The 20,601-nt window shown below is 42.7% G+C and overlaps 1 protein-coding gene across 4 annotated transcripts in view; it reads left to right on the top strand.

The window, feature by feature from the left end:
* pax2a (paired box 2a) overlaps positions 1–14,138 on the top strand; it is a 30,224-nt gene extending 16,086 nt beyond the window's left edge. For all 4 annotated transcript variants that reach the window (XM_030770701.1, XM_030770698.1, XM_030770699.1 and 1 more), the window contains 5 exons: positions 541–716; positions 3,291–3,411; positions 11,319–11,420; positions 13,605–13,691; positions 14,062–14,138. In XM_030770701.1, the coding sequence (XP_030626561.1) occupies positions 541–716; positions 3,291–3,411; positions 11,319–11,420; positions 13,605–13,691; positions 14,062–14,138 (563 nt within the window). The remainder of the gene's footprint in view (positions 1–540; positions 717–3,290; positions 3,412–11,318; positions 11,421–13,604; positions 13,692–14,061) is intronic.
* The last annotated feature ends 6,463 nt before the right edge of the window (positions 14,139–20,601 follow it).

The raw sequence follows: 20,601 nt of genomic DNA, 5'->3' as shown, positions 1-20,601 counted from the left end.
GCTGAGAACAGGGAAAGGGAGGGGGGGAGGGGGGTAAGGCACTTACTTTCTCTCTCCCTCTCTCTCTCTCTCTCCCGCTCTCTCTCTCTCTCTCTCTCTCTCTCTCTCTCTCTCTCTCTCTCTCCTCCCGCTCTCTCTCTCTCTCTCTCTCTCTCTCTCTCTCTCTCTCTCGGTTTTCTCCCATCGCCTCAACCCCTCCCCCCTCGGGCTCCTCTCTGTTACTCTCTCTCTCTCTCTCTCTCTCTCTCTCCCACCCTCTCTTTGCTCGCTCTGTCTTTCCACAGCCATTAGGATCGGTTTGAAGTTACTGCTGACTGAATTTAAACTGATATACTCCAGTCTTTCAGCCTCCCATCTCACTGCTGGTGTTGAGAGGTGCAGTAGATTGAGCTGAGAGAGGGTTGGGACGGGATGGGGAGGGATGCATGGGGGGGCAGGGGGTGGGGGAGGGGGGGTTCGGGGGGAACCCGTGGAAAAATGGGACCATAACAACGTGGTACTAGCCTGTGGCCCCGTCCCTCTCTCTCTGTCCTCTCATAGATGCGTCCGACGGCTCCGGTCCAAACAGTGATTCTCAGGGCAGCGTGGAGAGTTTACGGAAGCACCTAAGGGCCGACGCCTTCACTCAACAGCAGCTGGAGGCTTTGGACCGGGTCTTTGAGCGGCCGTCATATCCCGATGTCTTCCCCACATCAGAACACATCAAACCAGAGCAGGTCAGTAACACTTAAAGGTGCTTGGGAAAACACCCCTTGACCTAAATGCAGTTAGCTCCACTTCACACCATATGAACACAAATCAAGTCCAATATGCCATTTTCTAACCAAAAGGCAAATGATCAGGCCTATTTTCCATGTTAAACTAGAGCAGGTCAATAGTGTCACCACTGCTAACCAAGTGGTAATGGCTTGAACGTCTTACTGGAAACCAAACCCTCGTGGAAGGAGAACGGGTCAATAATGCTAGTGTGAGGCATGGGTTGGCGGCTTACGACGCGGCCACATCACTCGGCCATTGCATCCAATCAAACTGTGACGAGACGTGGAGTCAAAACACACCATTTTACCGTCAGTGGCTTCATTCAGTGTATTGGACAAAAACACACCGCAGTCACCAACACTAGAGGGTTACAAAGTCTCTTATTTCAGTTTTAGAGTATTAGATACAAAAAGCAGAAATATATTATAATAAAAAGAATAGATAGATAGACAGACAGATAAATAAATATCTATATTTATATCTGTATGTAATATCTGTATTTAAAATATCAACAATTAATCACATCTATTGTTAAATGTAGATTAACATGTCTTTATTCTATTTACATTTAAATTTCTTGACAGTTGACAGGAAATGAAAAATAATCATTTACAGCGGAGATGAAAAGAAGTTGATAAGGGATGAGGTAATAGAAAGGTCACACAAATAAAAAAGCTCAGATTAACACAACAGAAATTAAGAAATTATGCAAAAAAAAAAAAAAAAAAAATCCCACATACAACCTCTTAGTTAAAACCTTTGGCTTATTACAATGGATAACCTTTATTTACTTTCATTAGACTATTAAACAACAAGTGACTATTAATTTTTCCCTTGAAACTCTAAGCAGAGAGCCATAAAGCAAAAGCAGTGGTCTAATTGAGTTCATTTTAATTTCTCTGCGATCGCGCTGAATTACACTGGTGATAAATCAGAGGGACAGCACTCACCCCTAGTAGAGGGCCTAATTTGCAGCTAATTACAAAACTGATTTCTACTGGAAGATCAATACCAAAACGAATTGGAAATGACTTGCAATCACAAAGAGAAGGCGAGAAGGTATTAAAAAAGGCAAGTAAGGAGACTAAACGCGACGGAGGGGTGGAGGAGGCCGGGGATAGAGGAGGAGCGGGGGGGGTGGGGGTGAGGGGGGTGTGTAGCGGTGGAACAGTCCAGAAAAAATCACTTTTAATTTAATGTAATATTAATCAGACTGCATTCTCTTTTATTGGTTCTCCCCCTTCTTCTCTTTTTTTTCTCTTTTCTTTTTTTTTTTTTTTTTTCTCCCTCTGACCCTCTTTTAACTCTACAAAAGGGTGGGCATATTAGCCAATGTCTGGTGTCGGAGTCAAGGCATTAAAAAGCCATTTTGGAAAGTCTAACGTGAATGGATTCACCCCTCCCACACTTCTGCCAGACATTTGGTCCTTCTATTCAAGGCGGCTGTGGGGTTGTCCCCGCGCCCACCCTGCCCCTATCTGCATGATAAAATGGCCGCAGCGCATCTGAGGCCTGTCAGACTAGAAGGGAAGATCCGCCAGTGGGCCTGTGAACAGTTGTAAGCAGACAATTAGAGTTTATCTGGGATAGAGACAAACAAGTCCGGGGTCAAGGGATTTCCCTTTGGAGCTTTGGTCCATTGAAGTGCACAGATGCACAAACGCTTTTACGCGTGTATGTGTGTGTGTATGTGTGTGAACACAAGGTGCACAGTAGGAGGAAAGTCTTATCTTGATATCAAAGGTATGACAAAGCCACCAGCAAAACACTTTGACAGAAACTTTTAAAATAAACTTGAGCAATAGCTAAAATACAATACATAACACTAATATCAAAAAAAGATTTTTTTTTTTTTGGCCTAAATTTTACCTAGATGGCCATTTGGCACAGCATTTAAAATATAGACAAGTCTCCTGAAAACGAACCAACCCGCAATTCCAGATTCACTCTGTAAATTATCGTCATATCAAAATATTTCACGAATTTTTCCCGAAATCCTTTACTTGTGCTCTATTCGTTTACACTGCTACACTAGAAAGAGAACAATTGAGAGTGTTTGAGTTCCGGTCTCTCAGAATGAGGCCACATGTCCAGAGCAGAACAAAGCGAGGGAAGGCTCCTCTCTTGGCTGGTCTGGGGGGTGGGGATGGGGGTAGGGGGAGGGGGGGGGGGTTGGCTTGGGGGGGCAGCCAAGCATAAAGAGGCAGCTGACGCGTCGGCCTTTCCCTTTTCTCCAAATCCAACCCTCGGTTCTGCTCACAACACTAATGTCTGCTCCCACCGCTCCCGCGTCCTCTTACTTAAAACACACAGAACGCTGGGACTCTTTTTTGTGGGAGGGGGGGGGGGGGGGTTATGCAAGAATTCATATCAGAAGTCACTCAAAGTCTGACAGCCAATCACTGTCTCTAAAATGTGATTTAACACAGAACCAATGCACGTTTTAATGAGACGTCTAAAACAGAGCTGAAAGTCTGTGCCGTACACGTGTTAAACATGCCCCCCCCCTCTCCCCCCCACCTCGTTGGCAGGCAAACGAGTACTCACTACCAGCACTGAACCCCGGACTGGACGAGGTCAAGCCAAGTCTATCGACCAGTTCCAGCTCAGAACTGGGCTCCAGCGTATCGCAGAGTTACCCCGTAGTGACAGGTAAGAGAACCTCTGTCAAAAACCAGCAGCCCAAGGCAAAACGGTACACAGACAGAACCTGCTTTTTTTTTGTTGTTTGTTTGTTTATTTGTTTGTTGGGTTTTTTTTTTTTTTTGAAAACTATGAGAGATTATAATGCTTTCATACGCTGCATTATCGTTTGGCTGCCGAAGTCAGTCGTTTAACTGAGCTTTGAGGCTGTTATGCGTGACTTTTCAGTAAGCAAAGGTGGCTTGTTTTAACAAATGATGTGTGTGTGTGTGTGTGTGTGTGTTGGGTGGGGGGGAAGAAAGTCATTGTGAAAATAGACAGGAACCCCTGTGTCTTTCATGGAAGGATTTGAGCATTGAAAGCTGTGATAGACAGAAGATTGACACTGTCAAAGGAATCACCTTGAGGTAATTGACGGCCACTCCGGTTTTCTGCTGTCACCTTGTCTTGCCGTTGTATGCGAGGACAGACCACAGGAATAATTCAGTATCTCTTCAGTATCTCACGCGTGTGCATGAGTAAGACTGGGTCTTTAAAACAGTCGCATAATATGTTTCGTCTAGCGTATAGTATTAAATGTCCCGTAGTGTTTGTCCTTGCAATGCTGCAGCCTGTGTTTTTTTTTTTTTTTCTCTCTCTTTTCTTTTTTTTTTTTCCTTTTTTTTCGCCTCCTCCTCCTCCTCCTCTTTCATTCGGTATGCAGCGGTTAATGTCGGCCTGGCTAATTGAAATATTGTTTCATTGTGTCGGCTGTTATTACTCTGAAGAAGGTTAAGTTTACTGATAGCCAACTGTCGAGCTGAGATTAATATGTTGAGCTTTTAATAAAATTCCCATAATTATGCAGCAGCCATCAAAGCCAATGAGTTCTGTGTGGGGGCGGAGGACAGGATGACTGAAAATGGCTGTGGCCCTCTTCTCAAATGATAGCTGACCGGCGTTATGTTAAAAGAAAGCTTTTTTTTTTTTTCCCCCCCTCCCTGTCCGTAATATGTGGGAGGTAGGGTTCCCTGGCAGAAAGTTGGGCCCCAGGAGAAGAAAGGTGTGTTTTTGTCTTTTGTATGAAAGCAGTCTCGGTCTAGGGAGCACCCTCATGGCAGGTGGCCCTCCCTGCACCTGGGAAGGACCCTCCACAGGGGACCTCCACACAGACCACCTATTGGTTCAATGTGTGTGTGTGTGTGTGTGTGTGTTGGGGGGGGGGGGGGGGTCAAGGAAAACCCCTTCTCATCTGCACACATGCAGAAAACATTGCTTCTTAAAAGTCATTTATAAACATATTGCTTTGAACAAGTTCTTTTTTTTTCTCGTTTTCTCTATTATTATTGGGGGGGGGGTGGTTAAGGAAACCAGCACCCCCCCATGCCAAGCAACCCCCCCCCCCCTCCTCCCCGCCCCCAGACATACACATGCAGGAAAAAAAAACACCCTGCTTGATAAAAGTCATTTAAAAACATATTGCTTCAAACAAGTTGTTTTTTTTTGTTTTTTTTTCCTCTGGAAATTCTGTTGGCGTGTGTGCGCTGCTCTCCTCACCCAATTCAATTCTACTCCGTCACTGATCTTGTTGATTTTATGTCATGAGATTTGCATAATCTATTAAAGATGAATGATTAATGAGCTCTTCGTTCCAAAACAGAAATTGGGATTTTTTAGTTTGTTGTTGCTGTTGTTTTTTTTTTTTAATTTTTTTTTAAGGGCACTAGACTAGACAGAGGAGACATGGTTCCGTAGAGTTGAGTGTTTATCCTATTAGAGCCAAGACCGACGCTTAAACCTGTGAAATCGGCCGACGGCCCGAACAGGAAAAAGGATTTAGTAGGTGGCATGTGTCACTGAAATTCACTCAAAGGCGGCCGTGCTTTTTCTGAATGGCTTGCCACCTCTGCAGTGTCTCTATCTCCTCACAGAATCCACAGAAGCACATGTTGTGGGGTCGTCTGCAGACCGAAATCCTTTAGGGTTTTCACCGTGGTAGTAATATGCATGAGATACTGTGTGTCTGATTGACAGGCAAGTAACGTGAAGTAATTCCATATACGTACATGGCTCTGTAAGTCTCAGTGTTCAGCGTTTTTGTTAGTCTAGCTGAGAGACAAGGTTTTGGATTTGGGTTTTTTTTTTTTTTGTTGTTATTTTATTTTGGAGGGGGTTTTTTTTCGGTCAGTGGGCTTTTGTTAAATGAAAGCACAATAAGACTTGCTCATGTGAACATATTCCTTTTCAACGTTTCTGAATTGACCAGACTACAGCTTGATTTATTCTGACTCCTGAAATGAAAAGGGTTCTGGATACTCTCCAGATATGACTTTTTTCCCTTTCCCTTTTTTTTTTTTTTTCCCAATGCCCGTTTAGTACATGCCTCCAGTATGAATCACTGGTTCACATTCTTAAGAACTCTCCCTGCAGGGAGACATAATACAAGTCTTCCGGGTGCCAGTGGAGTGGCAGCGTACAAATGGGCACCCCTCTGTTCCGCTGAAAACCTGAGCAGGTGCTGGAGGGATGTCCCTCTCTCCAAACCTCTTCAGAGAGAGAGAGAGAGAGAGAGAAGGAAGAGCAAAAAAAAAAAAAAAATGAAAGAAAGAAAGGAAGAGAAAAAAAAAATGTGCTAGGCCCGAAAGCAGCAAAGCTTCGTGTCTGCAGGTTGTGTGAAAAGCAAAGCAAAAAAAAAAAAGACCTCAGAATACGCAGACGGAGGAGAGGAGGAAAAAGAAAGAAAGAAAGAAAGAAATACAGAAAGAAAGAAAGAAAGAAATACAGAAAGAAAGAAAGAAAGAAAGAAAGAAAGAAAGAAAGGGGGGAAAAAAAGAAAAGACTGCTTTGTTGTCTGCCCGTGCTGCTGCTGATGAAGTTCGGCTGAAATATATCCGACAGAGAGCCATTTTTAAAGTGTGGCTCGCTATTCTCCAGTGAACAGCGAGCACAGAGCAGCCGGCTAACCCCAGGTGCCTGTTGTGTGGCCCGGTGACAAACTACCTGTGTCTGAGCTGCAGCAGAGGTGCCTGCCAGCACCCCGTGCCTGCACCCAAATTAATGTTCATTTCATCCTCACAATAGCACACTAACCTTTGAACACACTTGTGGTAATGAATGACTTTTACCCACATAGATGGAGGCAGAATTCAAGCAATTTGGCTCTCCAAACATTTCTTTTCCCTTGGATGTAATTGATTAGCCTTGTGGGGTTTTTAATATTTATTTTTTTTATTTATTTGGTCTTTTATTTCTTTTTTTTTTTTTCCTTTTTTTTTTTGCACTCCCAGTGATAAACTGCCACTTCATGAATGAAGAAAATTGAGGTCAGAGATGTTAGCTGTTGTTTTTGGTGTCCGTGTTGTGGCTAATTTCATACTTTAGTTCTCCTCGGACACTTCAGCAGGAGACTTTGCTGTAGCTGTTGAGTTTTGTAAAAATAAATAAATAAATAAATAAAAGGCCAAAGCTTTTTTTTTTTTTCTTCAACGTTTGAAGCAACACAACGTGAGGAGACAGACGTGGAGAACTCTATAGCCCGAGATGTGTTTTGTGGGCGAGAGTGTTCCACACAGACTAGCGTTTATCTTCCATCTCGGCAATCAGGAGGTTGACAGCCTCCCCTCTGCAACTTCTTGCTCATCTCCAGGACAATAAGCAACTCCACTTCTGATTAGTTTCAAAGCTCAGTGGTCCTGAACGGTGGGGCAGGGCCAGAGTGAGGCCGCACGCATGGCCTGTCTGACACGGCCCGGGCGAGGCCTCCGCGAAAACACAAGACCTAATTCCCCTCTTAGCCTCCCTTCTCCTGCTTTTATTGGCCTCCAAGGTTTTCTTATTTTTGAACTTGGACTTTATGGCCGTCATCTTTTCCTGCAATATAGTCATCTGAGCCCGGCAAACATTCGCTCGCTCTGCTCAACCCTTCTGTTTGCGAGGCAACGATGTTTTCTGCCGCTCCGGCTTGAAGCTCTAAACTAAAAAGTCATACGCGCCCTTCAATCACGGTAGTGCGAGATTAACCCCTCCTGTCTCAGGTACGTTGAGAGCAGGGAAATTGCTGGATTGATTTGTGTGGGAAAAGAGCCAGTTAAGTTGCTTGATTTCCTGCTGCGGGGCCTGAGAGGGCTGTCAGGGTGCGCAGGGGCATACAGGAAGCCTTATCTTAATGAGGGATTCTCTGCACACACAGCTCGGTTGTAAAACAACAATAGTTGGGAAACAGCTAATGAGGCTATCATGGAACTCAGAGAAGCCTCCCGATAGACCACGCTAACAGAGAGGGATGTTGAAGAGGACAAGCAGATAGCGAGAGAGAGAGAGAGAGTGAGAGATAAAGAGAGAGAGAAAGAGAGAGAAAGAGAGCGAGAGAGCTTACATTGATTGCCTGAGTTGCAGAGGCAAACCTGCCTGAGATGAAAAATGCCAGGGCTCGTCAGGCAAATGATATTAAGGTCGGTGTTTCAGAGGGACCCTTTTGATCCGTATGGGCCCTTTTGTGATTTGCACTTTTTTTGTTTTTTTTGTTTTGTTTTATTTTGTTCAGTTCGGTTTGGTTTGGTTGTTTTGAGATGCGTCTATATGCTGCTTTGTTACTGCTGAACCTGTGGGAAATTTCCTTTAAATTTTCAGCTTAATTGATTCCGTTTTCTTGCTGATAGCATGATATGGCTCATAAGGGTACAGATACATTAGCCTGCTCTGGTGAAGCATATTTAGTCAATAATAAATGCGATCTTTCCCGATGAAGTTTTACAATTAATTCATTTTCCAAATCATAATGTATGCAAGGCCCATTAGAGCAATCTGGCTGTCAGGGATTGCATGTCATCTTTGAGAAATAAAGGCATCATTAGAGAAGAAGAGAGAGTCCTTCAGGAACAGAGCGAGCACAGACGTCTCCTTGTCCGACACGCGGAAGAAGCTCTTTAAAAACTCAGAGGGGAGGGGAGGGGAGGGGAGGGGAGGAGAGGGGCCAGGGCTTAAGATGGGGAATCTTGTATCAGGTCTTTGTAAAGTAAACAGCGCCCATCCACATTAGGGATTTACATCCACCGAGTGTGTTTGAGGTGGCAGAGCTCATTTACGAGCGGTTGATGGTGTATACAAGCTTCCTCTGTAGTAATTATATAGAGACTGAGGTACCTGTGTGTGTGTGTGTGTGTGTGTGTGTGTGTGTGTGTGTCCCATCCAACTACTTGTTAGGTTCTTATTAACTTGTCATCTTACAGACTTAGGAAAACACACAAAGACAGTCATTGGTTTTTTGCATGCATGTTCTCAGTAAATTAATCCCTGCCTGTCAGAATAACTCCTTTTTTTTTTAAAGCGTGTGAGGTGAAGAGTGTGTGAGGTAAAGACTGTGTGAAAGTCCTGGTGCTTAGGGATTTGGGTCAGAGCACACAGGCAGACGAAGATTAGCATAAAGCATTCTTTTCAAACAACAAGCAGAACTTGTATAGCGCAATGGAAAATGGAAAACACACACACACACATACACACGCACACACACAGACACACACACACACATACACACACACACGCACGCACGCACACACACACACATGCACACACACACACACACACACACAAACACTTACTTGGTCAGCAGCAAATGACCAGCATTGCATTTATTCTTTCTTTTGACATCTTGGCTCCATTACCCACTTCCATCCTTCATAATTCATTTTTTTTCTGTTTGTGTGTGTCTGTGTGTATGTGTGTTTCCATATGTGTGTATGTCTGCGTGTGTGTGTGTCTGCGCACTTGTTTGTTACATGTGACTGTTTGTGTGTGTGTGTGTGTGTGTGTGTGTGTGTGTGTGTGTGTGTGTGCGCGCACACGCTTGTGTGTGTATGTACATGCATGCATGTTTGTGTGTGTATGTGTGTTTGTGTACATGATTGCGTGTGTGTGTGTGTGTACGTGTACATGTGTGTGTGTTTGTATGTGTATGTGTGCCTGTGTACATGCATGCGCACGCGTGTTTGTGTGTATGTGTGTGTGATTGGTTTTTTGTTTTGTTTCTCCATCCGGCAGACTCCTTTGTGTCCTCGGTGTGTGTTAAGCAGGAGCCACATGAGGCTTCCCTGGCTCCTTTCACGCCCTCCTCGTTGGCGGTCTCCGGCCTAGCGGAGCTTCTGCCCTTCCAGCCCAGCGTGTCAGTAGACGCCTCCACCCCCTGCTACGGAGCTTATGCTCACCATGGCCCCAGCTACAGCCAGTATGCCAGCCAGCCTATTTTAGCAGGTACAGCCCCACCCCGAAACACCACAGCAACGCCTGCGCTGCCTGGCTGGGGGAGAAGGTGTATGTCCCCGGTGCAGAGGGCCCAGTGCTGGCTTTTAACAGTTACTGGTGCAAAGACAGGACTCTTCTTTAACGCTGTTCCGAAAGCAGCCGCTCTCTTGACTTGTGTTACACTCTACCATTTAAAAAAAAAATAAAAAGCTTCCTTCTCCTCTCCCAAACCCTTTTTGCAGCAGTGACCGGTTTTGTGTTCTACGTGCCCAGCGACAGACCCTTCTGCACGTCCCCTGTCTCCTCCCGCATGTGTGTCGCTTATTGTCGGAATCTTGCTTAGCGAAGCAAACATGTTGGACTGGGGTCTTTCATGCTGCTGGCGGGCATCCCGTCATATGTTACCCCAACTATGTGAACTTCTATTATGAAAAAAAAGGAGAAAAAAAAAAGGAGCAACTTTGACTGCTGGCTCCTCATTAATGACATGGGGAATGTTATCCCCCCTCACCCCTCCACCCCCTGACCCTCGCTGGCCCTCCTGCTAACAATGACGCGGGGCCCTGTGAAGGCCCGCCGCTGTGCGCGGCCGAGGGTTTTTTTTGTACGTGTCCCCGGTGCCAGCCGGTTCAGCAGGGCTAGCGGGCCGTCAGCCCTAATTACGACGCTGAATGTTGAGTGCAGGGAGGTGCTTTTAAAGCACTGAAAGACGCTCGGAGCTTCAGCCTGAGTCAGCCGCCGAAAAAGATGCAACTCTGCATCTCTCCGTTCGAAACAAGCAAACAAACAAACAAACAAACAAAAAAAGCCTCTAGCCCAGGAACCGAACGGCTGCTTTAAAAAAAAAAAAAAAAAAATCAGGGATCAAATTAGACCAGCTGGGCCGCTCATTCAGAAGCTAAAAAAAAATGACCCAAAACCATCGCAGTTCCTTTTTTTTTTTTTTCGCAGTGTCAGTGTTTTGTTTGTTAATTTTTTTTTTTTTTTTGTGGTGATGAACTTGAGCAGGGATCTTTGACCATGGAATATAATACGTCAGTTGTTTTGCTTTAGAATCACTTCTGTCAGAAGCATCTGTGTTCAGTTACTGTTTAAAAGTGGTGTGGTCGAGAAAGAGAGAGAGAGAGAGAGAGAGAGAGAGAGAGAGAGAGAGAGAGTGGAACAAGAGCCAAAGTTTCCTTTTTTCTCTCTTTCTTTTGTTTTTTTTTTGGGGGGGGGGGCATTCTATGTTGTGGCGCAGAAACAGTCATCGACAAGGTCACATACTTTATATTTCCAGCGTGTCACTTTTTCACTGTTTGATGCTAGGGGGCAGTTTTCCAGTTTATTTTATGCATCATAAACTTTACTGTAAAGGATGTGTGGTCTGCACAGAGATATACTGTATATTTTCTTGAGAGGAGTGCAAATATTTCTGCTGGTAGTAAAAAGTGTGGGTTTTTTTTCATACAAACAGTGGGCTCTGAATTTTTCCCCTTCACAACAGTTAACAACCCTTAACAACAGTTTCTACGCAATTTCACATTCAGATTTGATAGAGAAAATAAAAAAAAAAATATATATATATATATAATATACTGAAATAAAATATAACGCCTGTGAATATGAAAAGACAATGAGTGGCTTCATAACAGACGTGAGAGAGTGAGAATGGGTTGGGTGCCGTCTCTGAGCTGTTCCTTTGTCTTTTCCTCTGTCAGGTCGAGACATGGCAAGCACAACTTTACCAGGATATCCACCTCACGTCCCCCCCACTGGGCAGGGCACCTACCCCACCTCAACACTCGCTGGAATGGTCCCCGGTAAGTGACATTACTTCTTTTTACGACGCCGTTAATTTTAAGAGAGCTCGTAATATCCTTCAGCTAGTGTTCCTCGCCGATTGATCATCTTCAGAAAACCTGAGGTCATTCAAAGCCAACATGAAGTCTCCTGAAGCCAGGTTTAGCATGCTTACTTTTATATGAGCAAGAGACAAAGCAAAGTCTCCTCTCTCCTCCTCGGGTCTCCCACTGAAATAAACCCTCAGAAATCCCACTGAAATAAACCCACTGAAATCATCACTCAGTAGGGAACTGATGTGGAGCGTTTCCTAGTACATGTTGTCTGTTTTGCTGAAATGAAAGCTAAAGCTAATTGAAAAGTTCAGCTACGCTTATTCTGAGTTTTTCACCATTTGTTTTTCGGTGTTTAATCGTCTGTGTTAACGATAACAAGGATGTAAGAAAGAAAGAAAGAAGGAAGAAAGAAGGAAGGAAAGAAGACAGGAAGGAAAGAAAGAAAGAAACAAAGAGAGAGAGAGAGAGAGAGAGAGAGAGAGAGAGAAAGGATGCAGACACAGAGAAACAGAGCGCTGCAGATGTAAATGGAACAGCATTAAGAGAGCCGTGATGGGCAGTCAGGTCCGTTGGCTCGAGCAGGCCGCACATTGACCGTGAGGCTGGAGAATCAGAGCTGTTCAATAAATGATCAGGGTTTGGGATATAGGACAGTTCCTTTTAGTTCCACTCCGGTTCCAGAGCTCATTACACCCCCCCCTCTCTTCACCACGCTCTCGTGTAGGCCATCGATAAACACGTCTCCCTCTCTCTCTCTCTCTCTCTCTTTCCGCTGCCTCTGTGGTCCAGGCTCCGGAGCTCCGGAGCGTATCTCTTTTCCCCGCTACTTAACCTGCAGTTCAGGTTCACAGCAAACAGTTATGGGTCAGAACACATCAGGCGGGAAGGCCTGTAAATATTTAAATGACTATCTCTCTGAGGGACCGGCTCGAGTTTCACTGCCAGCTACCGGGACAGGACACAATCTGGCAGCAGCCTGCCACCCTCTCCCCAAACAGCGACAAACAGCACAAGGCAGCTTCCTTCCCAGGTCGCCCAAATTAGGCCGCGCCCCGCTCCGGCAGCAACACGCTCTGTTATCGCTCTGCTCAGACGGGCATAGTTGTACACTTACGCCTGGGTCAAAGGAAGCTGGCAACCACCGGATCAGCACCATCACTTCCACACACACACACACACACACACACAGAAACGTACAGTAGGCGAAAATTGGAAAACAAATATTTTGCATCAGATGCAGACAGGGATTCTTCTCGCGGTCACCGTTGAGTGATCCGGCTGGATTTGACCTCCCTGGGCAATCCCGGCCCGCTAGTGCCAAAGCTTCCGCCGGGGCGAAATTTAATTCCGTGACAGAACTCATTTGCTCAACGGCACAAACGTATCTTTATGGGCTGCTTCAAATTTGTTTTACATCAAAGATTTGTTTTCACTGGAAACTCACGTTTGAGAAATCCTCTTAAATCCGAGAGCCGTAGCGCAGGCTAACATTCATCTGGTTCTCCCGAACGGCTAAGATTTAGTGACAGGCCCCCAACACTGTTAAAGCAAAAGCCATTCCTCCTCACCAGCCTCACGTAAAACCCAGCCTTTATTGACTAATAAAAGACAGAGACGTGTGGGTCCAGCGTGACTGCTCCGTGACCGCTAACTGCTTCTAGGAGGCGGAATCTGGCTCCTTAAAGAGGCGCCGGGAATGTCGGGCAAGAACGATTCTGTTGCCAAGAGCGACGTGAGGTTTGAGCGGGAAGATAGAAAGAGCTCTCAAAAAGAACAACAGACAGACAGGAATGAGAGAAAGGAACAGAAAAAAAGAGTGAAGGATTAATACTGCTATAAATTCACTCAAAGGGGCCAAAGCAGGAAAGGCTTAGAGAGGCAATGATAGCATAGACCCAGACAGACTGAGCGAAACGGAAGCGTGGAGCAGTGTTCTCTCTGCTGATTGGTCCAAAAATAATAATAGTAATCAATGCAAAGACATTTAACAATCCCTTATCCCAAGATCGGCCTCGGATGTCTCAGTATAAAGGAACGTTTTTCAAGGCAGTTTTCGTATTTGTTTTGATTTTGTTTCTTTGAGCTTGTTGGTCGGTTTACTGAACTAACTTTATTTATTTATTTTTTTTTTATGAATATTATTTTCAGGAAGTGATTTTTCAGGAAATCCTTACTCTCACCCACAATACACAACCTATAATGAGGCTTGGAGGTTCAGCAATCCAGCATTACTAAGTGAGTATTAACCTCTTTTGACTCGATGATGCTATAATGCTGTAATCTGCCCTGATGAGACGACATATAATACTGTTCATTATGGTATATGTTATTCACGGTTCCTTTTGTCCTGCATTTGTTTGCAAGAAGTAATCTAAGGTAGTTATGTAATTCGACTGTATTTCTTCTAATGTTATCACAGAGAATCTATTACTGGTTAAATTTGCTTATGAATATGAATGACAGCTAAAGCGTTAGCGTATTCATCAGCCTAGCCTTCGTAACGGGATTTTAAATCTGTTTTGAATGACATCAAACGCCCGTAAGTGGCCGAAACGTACTCTCTTGTCGTGTTTTTCAAACAGTCCGTTCTTCTGTTAACTTCCAGGTTCCCCTTATTATTATAGTGCCGCATCCAGGGGCTCGGCCCCTCCCACTGCTGCCGCCGCCTATGACCGCCACTAGTTACCATGGCAACCCCGTCAAACTGCAGGACCACGGCCGCGGCCTCCATAACGTATATGCCATTACGGCCAAAAGGGATGGAGGGATGGCTCTGGAATCTTCTGTGTCACAGCGAGGGGTGGGGGCACGCTTGGATTAGGAGCCCCCCCCCCCTCCCCAAAACCCCAACCCCAGCCCACCCCCCACACCAAACTCCGACCCCGCTCCCAAACATCAAAAAAGAGCCCTCCCTTTCCACAAAGACTGAACAGTTCTCTCCAGAAAGACTTTGAAAGATTATACAAAAATATATATATTATAAGATATTAAAAAAAAACTGACAACAAACAAGTGTGAAGAATACAAAGTAACAATTGTTGTGGATTTAATTATTCATTTCTTTTTCTTTTCCTTTCTTTTTTTTTTTTTTAATCTGTTCATTCCTTTACCTGTTGTCCATCGCTGACAGAACCACGTCACGGTTTGATGTAGGGCTTTGCAGTTCATTTCTGCCAATGTTACAGAAATGTCCCTCCCCCTCCCTGACAGAGCTGACCAATCCGTACAGACGTATGTTAAATCTGAAGACTGACAGACAGACAGATTAGCTACAACAAGGGCCTTAAACTCCTGTCCATCCGCATGCTCCAGTTATTGTTTTCTCTCTCTCTCTCTCTCTCTCTCTCTCTCTCTCTCGCTCTCACTGATGCCATGGATGATACTGCAAATCACTCGCTGTCATTTTTTTTGTTGTTGTTGTCGTTGTTGTTTTTGTTTTTATTTCATTTTACTTCTGTGATACACAATCAGCTGTATTAAAAAATAATAATAAGATAAACATGATATTCTGAAACACTGAGAAGAATAAAGAAGAACAGACATGAATCTGCAACCTCTGAAGGGAAATTAAGTCCTTGTTTTGTTTTGCTTTGTTTTGTTCTGTTCTGTTTTCTTTTCTTTTCTTTTTTGTTTTGTTTTTGTTGTTCTTTATTTTTTTAAACCGATGAAGGGTCCATAAATATCAGAATTTCACCTAATAGTGTTTCTGGCTCTCTTCTTTTAATACAGTTTTTCAAAGCCGCTACTCCGCCCCCCCCCCCCCCAAATTTATAAACGCAAGATGAAACTGCATTAGTGGACATTCCGAAGAGTCTGTCAGTAACCTGGTCATGCCATTCACCTCCATAAGCTCAGTCATTCTGTAATACATATCACTGCAAATCAAAAGAACACAGAATAACACGTTTCTGCAGTACAGTCTCCATCATAATGTATTTACCACTTTTCAACCCTGAAGACTGTGTAGATTTTTTTTTTTTTTTTCGTTTGTTTGTTTCTTCTCTTATTGTGGTGGTGACTTGAACGAGAATTATAAAACTGTTGGCATTTTGTTTTATGTTTTGTTTTTGGTTTTTTTTGTTTTGTTTTGTTTTTTTCAGTTACAGAATATCAGACATCCTTCAGACACTTAGAACCATAACAAAAAGACAGATACTGCTCCGAACGAGCCACGCCAGTCATCACAGAAAAACGTATTTAGAACAGTCAACACTTATCTCCATGCAACGCCTGTCTCTGACAACACCACTGAGCGCCTCAGTTTAGCATTACAGTGTGATTTCATCTGATGCCTTATTATACCCTAACTTTACAAGGACAGAGTCACAGCAGTGGCATAGAACAGAGAGAGGATTTATGTTGCTGTTGAGTCAGAAAACATTCTTCATATGTTTGGAGTATTTAAGAGGGAAAAAAAAAACACAAAACAAGACAAAAAAAGACCATTGTTCATCCATACAGTCCTGGAAAATGTAAAGTGAATGTACTTTTGACCACATTTGCCAAAGAATTAGTTTGTTATTTAATTTTTTTTTTTTATTTTAATTTACAGTATCTGTGTGCATTTATAAAGCAGTATTATATTTGAAGAGTCATCAGTACACTGAAAATGGTTATGTAAATCAAACGGTCCACGTTAAATGCATTTAATAACTGTATAAAAAAAAAAGAAAAAAAAAACACAAAGAGATCAGTTACGTAATGTTATGTCATTTGCAAAAAAAAAAGAAAAAAAGAAAAAAAGGAGGAAAAAGCGATTTGCAGCTTTGTAGAATGATTTGTGTATACTGTGAAGAAAATTCTTCTGTGTAAATAAGATCACTTACATTTGAACACTGCAGTATGGTACTAATTTACTGGTTCCATTTGTAGATATAAGAATTGAAGAAAAAAAAAAAGAGACAAAAAAAAAAGATTGACATTACATTTGTGTCTTTCCGTGTTATGCATCACCCAGAAGCACAAGCAAAACGTTGGCAAACCTGTTGAGTGTTGTTTTCCAAGGGTTTCAAAAAATTAACCATCACGTAAAAGATTTGGTTGTATGGGGTTTTTTTTTTCTTTCATTATGTTTTTGGAAATGTTCATAATGTTTAAGTCACTATGCAATCTGAGCAAAACGGCTTTCTGTCTTAGTCTTACTCTTAGACAAATTTGAATTCATTCCTCTGTCTTGGATTGGCAGAGTCCAAGCCTGTAAAAGTTAACAAAGACCTTTTTTTGCAAACCTAGATTTTGAGAACTGATTTCATAAAAAAAAAGAAAAGAAAAGAAAAAGAAAAAAAAAAAAAACACTCCTCACCCCATTTTAACACGACTGAACAAGCCTCATTTCCACTGATCTAAAAATCATGCTAGACAAGTAAACATCTATTACAGCAACAGAAACTTGGTCCCAGATGTGTTCAGATGAAAGTATCTTCTCAAATCCAGTGTGTCATTATAAAAGACATCAAAATAAAACATGGAAACTCTTTCACATATGCACACACACACACACACACACACACACACACATATACAATCTGCATCTCTTCACATACAGTAGACATACTAGAAAAAATACAGTTTATCACTGGTATGATTATAATAATAATAATAATAATAATAATAATAATAATAATAATAATAATAATAATAACAGGACTGACCAGTGATGATCTATAAAAGGTTTTTTAATTTGTTTGTTGACTTTTTTTTTTTTTTTAAACCACGACCAAGTTCCCTCCTCAGAGAGAGGGAAATGACATGTTGCTCTCTGTGCTAAGGCTCTGGGTCAGTCTGGACGGTGACTCTGACGGAGAGGTTCGAGGCAGGCTGGAGTAGAGAGACAGTGCTGAGGAGAGAGGAGAACAGGGGCTGAATCTACTGAGCACACACACTTCATCTCCACTTGTTAGGATGATACAGGAGATGTGTCATGGGCCTAACACGGATTTCTGATGAAAATCCATAACTGAAATCACCTGGTCTCAATCATCGCAATGTTCCACTTCTGTTCGGTTCTCTTTGTCTCTCTCTCTCTCTTTTTTTTTCTTTTCTTTCGTTCTTCCTTTTGTGCTCATAAGAAATAAATTTTTTGTATGTCAAAGCGCAATGGTGGTAGTGATCATTAACTGACCTTAGGAAGGAATCCCTCAGAGTTCAAGGCTTCACAGGATCACACACAGTCACTCCGCCTGTCACATTTTATACACCTTCAACTCATACTGCTCTAAGTTACAGGCACACAAAACCATACATCAGACGTGAGGACTGTGTGAACAACGTGTGTACTAAATGTGTGTGACCAGTGCAGTGTGTGTGTGTGTGTGTGTGTGTGTGCGTGTGCGCGTGTGTGTATGTATGTTTGATAGCGTATGCACCTTGATCGTTTTTGCACTAACTGTTTTTACACTAACTATCTGCAGCTGCCTACGTGATACTGTATTTTTAGGCCATTTTAATTAGATTTCAAAGTGATAACTAAGTCACATGATCCAGTGACCTACCCGTACACATTTGTTTCTGTTACCTCTACTACTACAGATAGTGTGAGAAAAAAAATGAAGAAAAGAGATTAGATGGAATGTAAGGAGTAAGAGAAAGATGGGGGCAGAGAGGAGGAGAGAGAAGGAGAGAGAAGGAGAGAGAGAGACAGAGAGAGAGAAAGAGAGAGAGAGGGAAAAGAAGAAATGCAGTGCACCAGCAGAAGAAACTGGGATGTTTAATGATGCCCTGGTCTCCCTTTGCAGCACTCCACTGCTTGCAGTAGCTCTCCTCTCCTTCCCGAGCAGACAATCCCAGCCAGTTGTAATTCAATTTTTCTGCCTATTGTTTATTTCATGGCTCCCCCGTGAAGCATCAAAAGCTGCTGTTCTGTCAGCCTCTTCCTGTCGTATCTGTTTGTCATTCAGGCCTTGTTAAAATATCGAGGAAAAAAAAAAAACCTCTACTCTTCCCCCAGCTGAGAATTCCCAGTGGTAAAATTATTCCATTTAGATGGAAACTTTTTTGTCACTCCCCTGTCTAAATTGGCATATCTGCCTCTTTTGCTGAAACCAATAAACTGTGAACCCGGATGCATCTGTCAATCAAGCTCATCTTTACTTTAGCATGCCAGATGACAACAAGGGAGGGAGGGGGGAAGGAAAAAAAAAAAAACTCCAGAATGGAATCTGCTGATTGGCTCTCATCAGCAAGGCATTACAAAAAGCACCTGTCATCTTCTGGGCTTCTCAAACAGTGATAGAGCTTCAGTCACATAGTGCTGGGCTTCTAGAAACATCTCCACAAGCACTTGACTCTCACAGTGGGCTTTAAGAAAGAAGCTCTAAGTTAAAAAAAAAAACAAAAAAAACCCAACTTGGGTTATGTACACTTTTGGGTCAATGTATCTGAGCAACCATTCGACCATACAAATCTAACAAGTAATATTTTTATACCAAAATTTTCCAAATGAGGTGAACTTGGAAGGAAAGAAGTGTTTCTCTCTCTGGATTCGGTTGTCTTTAGAATGTGTTGTTGTTGTGTTGTTGTTGGCATGTCATCTCTTTCATTCTTGAAAGATTTTATATTTCTGATTATCACATTGAGTGTTTCATTGGTAAGCTAGGATATAAAAAATGAAAAAGAAAAACTCTCTCTCTCTCTCTGCGTCTATATATATGTGTGTGTGTGTGTGTGTGTGTGTGTGTGTGTTATGTGTATGTATGTATGTATGTGTGTATATATATATATATATGTATACATGTTTACTCAACAACTCATGGAATCATGAACTTGCACTGAGGCACAGAGGGGAAAAATACAGCTATGATGAAATATATTGTGTGGAATATTTTATAAGTCCTCTAAGTTCATATCTTATGCCTGGATTGGGTTATAGTGATATTATAGTCACACAAGAGGCTCTGGTTACTTGTGTTCCAGTGCTGCTCCTCTGTGACGAAACAGCGGAGGTTTTCGTTTGATTTCCAGTAGACGTAAAGCACACATGACACAAGCAGAATTCCTTCAAGTGCAATTTGAATTATTAATAGCATGGAAAATTTATCCATGTAGTTTCATGTAAATTTCTTGCAGGTGATAAAGATTTGATGATATACATCCATAACATCATGAGAGGAGAAAAAAAAAAAGAAGAAAGAACAAGCCCTGGTGCTCTGTGTGTGTGCGTGTGTGTGTGTGTGTGTGTGTGTGTGTGAACAGTGATTGGAGGAGAAACACCATTATCTGTCATGTGGTGTCACAGAGGAGAGGAGAGGAGTACCAGAGGAGTAAAAGTGGACAGGGCTCACAGTTAAGTCCTGTCAACTCTGTACCAGCGGATCATCATCTTCCTGTCATATCTGATGGCGGGGAGGGGAAAGGCCAGCAGGGCCCTGTCAATCAAACCCACCTCATTAGGGATAATACTAATTATGAAATTCTCCATGAAGGTTGAGAGATGTCTGGTGGGTGGTGAATTTATGTGTTGTTTGTTAATCCCTCTACTTTCATAAAACTGTGTGTGTGTAGAGAGAAAGACAGAGAGAGAGAGAGAGAGAGAGAGAGAGAGATGGAAAAAATAAGTCAAATGATGGCCACAAAAGCATGTGGCCTTCTCTAACCAAACGTCACAAAAGACAAAAAGTGAAAAACAAAGATTGGGACTAGTAATGTTTATGTTATGAGATATACACAGTGACGACAGTGTGATGAAAAGATGAGACAATTGTTCAGCAGAAACCTTTTGACACTGCTCAGTGTTCACAATGGGGGAGAAATATGGCTTCGCATTATCTTCTCTGAAAGAAAACACAACTGATTTTTTTTTTTTTTCAAATGGCAAAATTGTATTATTTGTTTTGTTTGCGTTCAGATTTTAGTAAAAGCAAGTGAGAACTGAATGTCCTCATGCAAAGGGGGGATCGATAGCATGTTCATGACTCTATGAGAACTTTACCCCTTAAGCTTTGAGGTTACTCCATCATTTTGTTAATAACATTTTCCAGTTCAACCAGCTGTTTGGAAAGCACACACACACACACACACACACACAAAACAGGCCTGGGTCATGATGTCTTTTTTGACATTAACAAATTCAAAAATCGATCCGTTGTTACCAGTAACTGTATCTAATTGGACACGGCTAAAGTGCGATATGAATAAAGAGAGGCTTTGG

The sequence above is a fragment of the Chanos chanos genome, chromosome 4 (genome assembly GCF_902362185.1).
Source record: "Chanos chanos chromosome 4, fChaCha1.1, whole genome shotgun sequence".
NCBI lineage: Eukaryota > Metazoa > Chordata > Actinopteri > Gonorynchiformes > Chanidae > Chanos > Chanos chanos.
The sequence above is the reverse complement of the archived record's forward strand: the minus strand, read 5'-3'. Positions and strand labels throughout refer to the sequence as shown.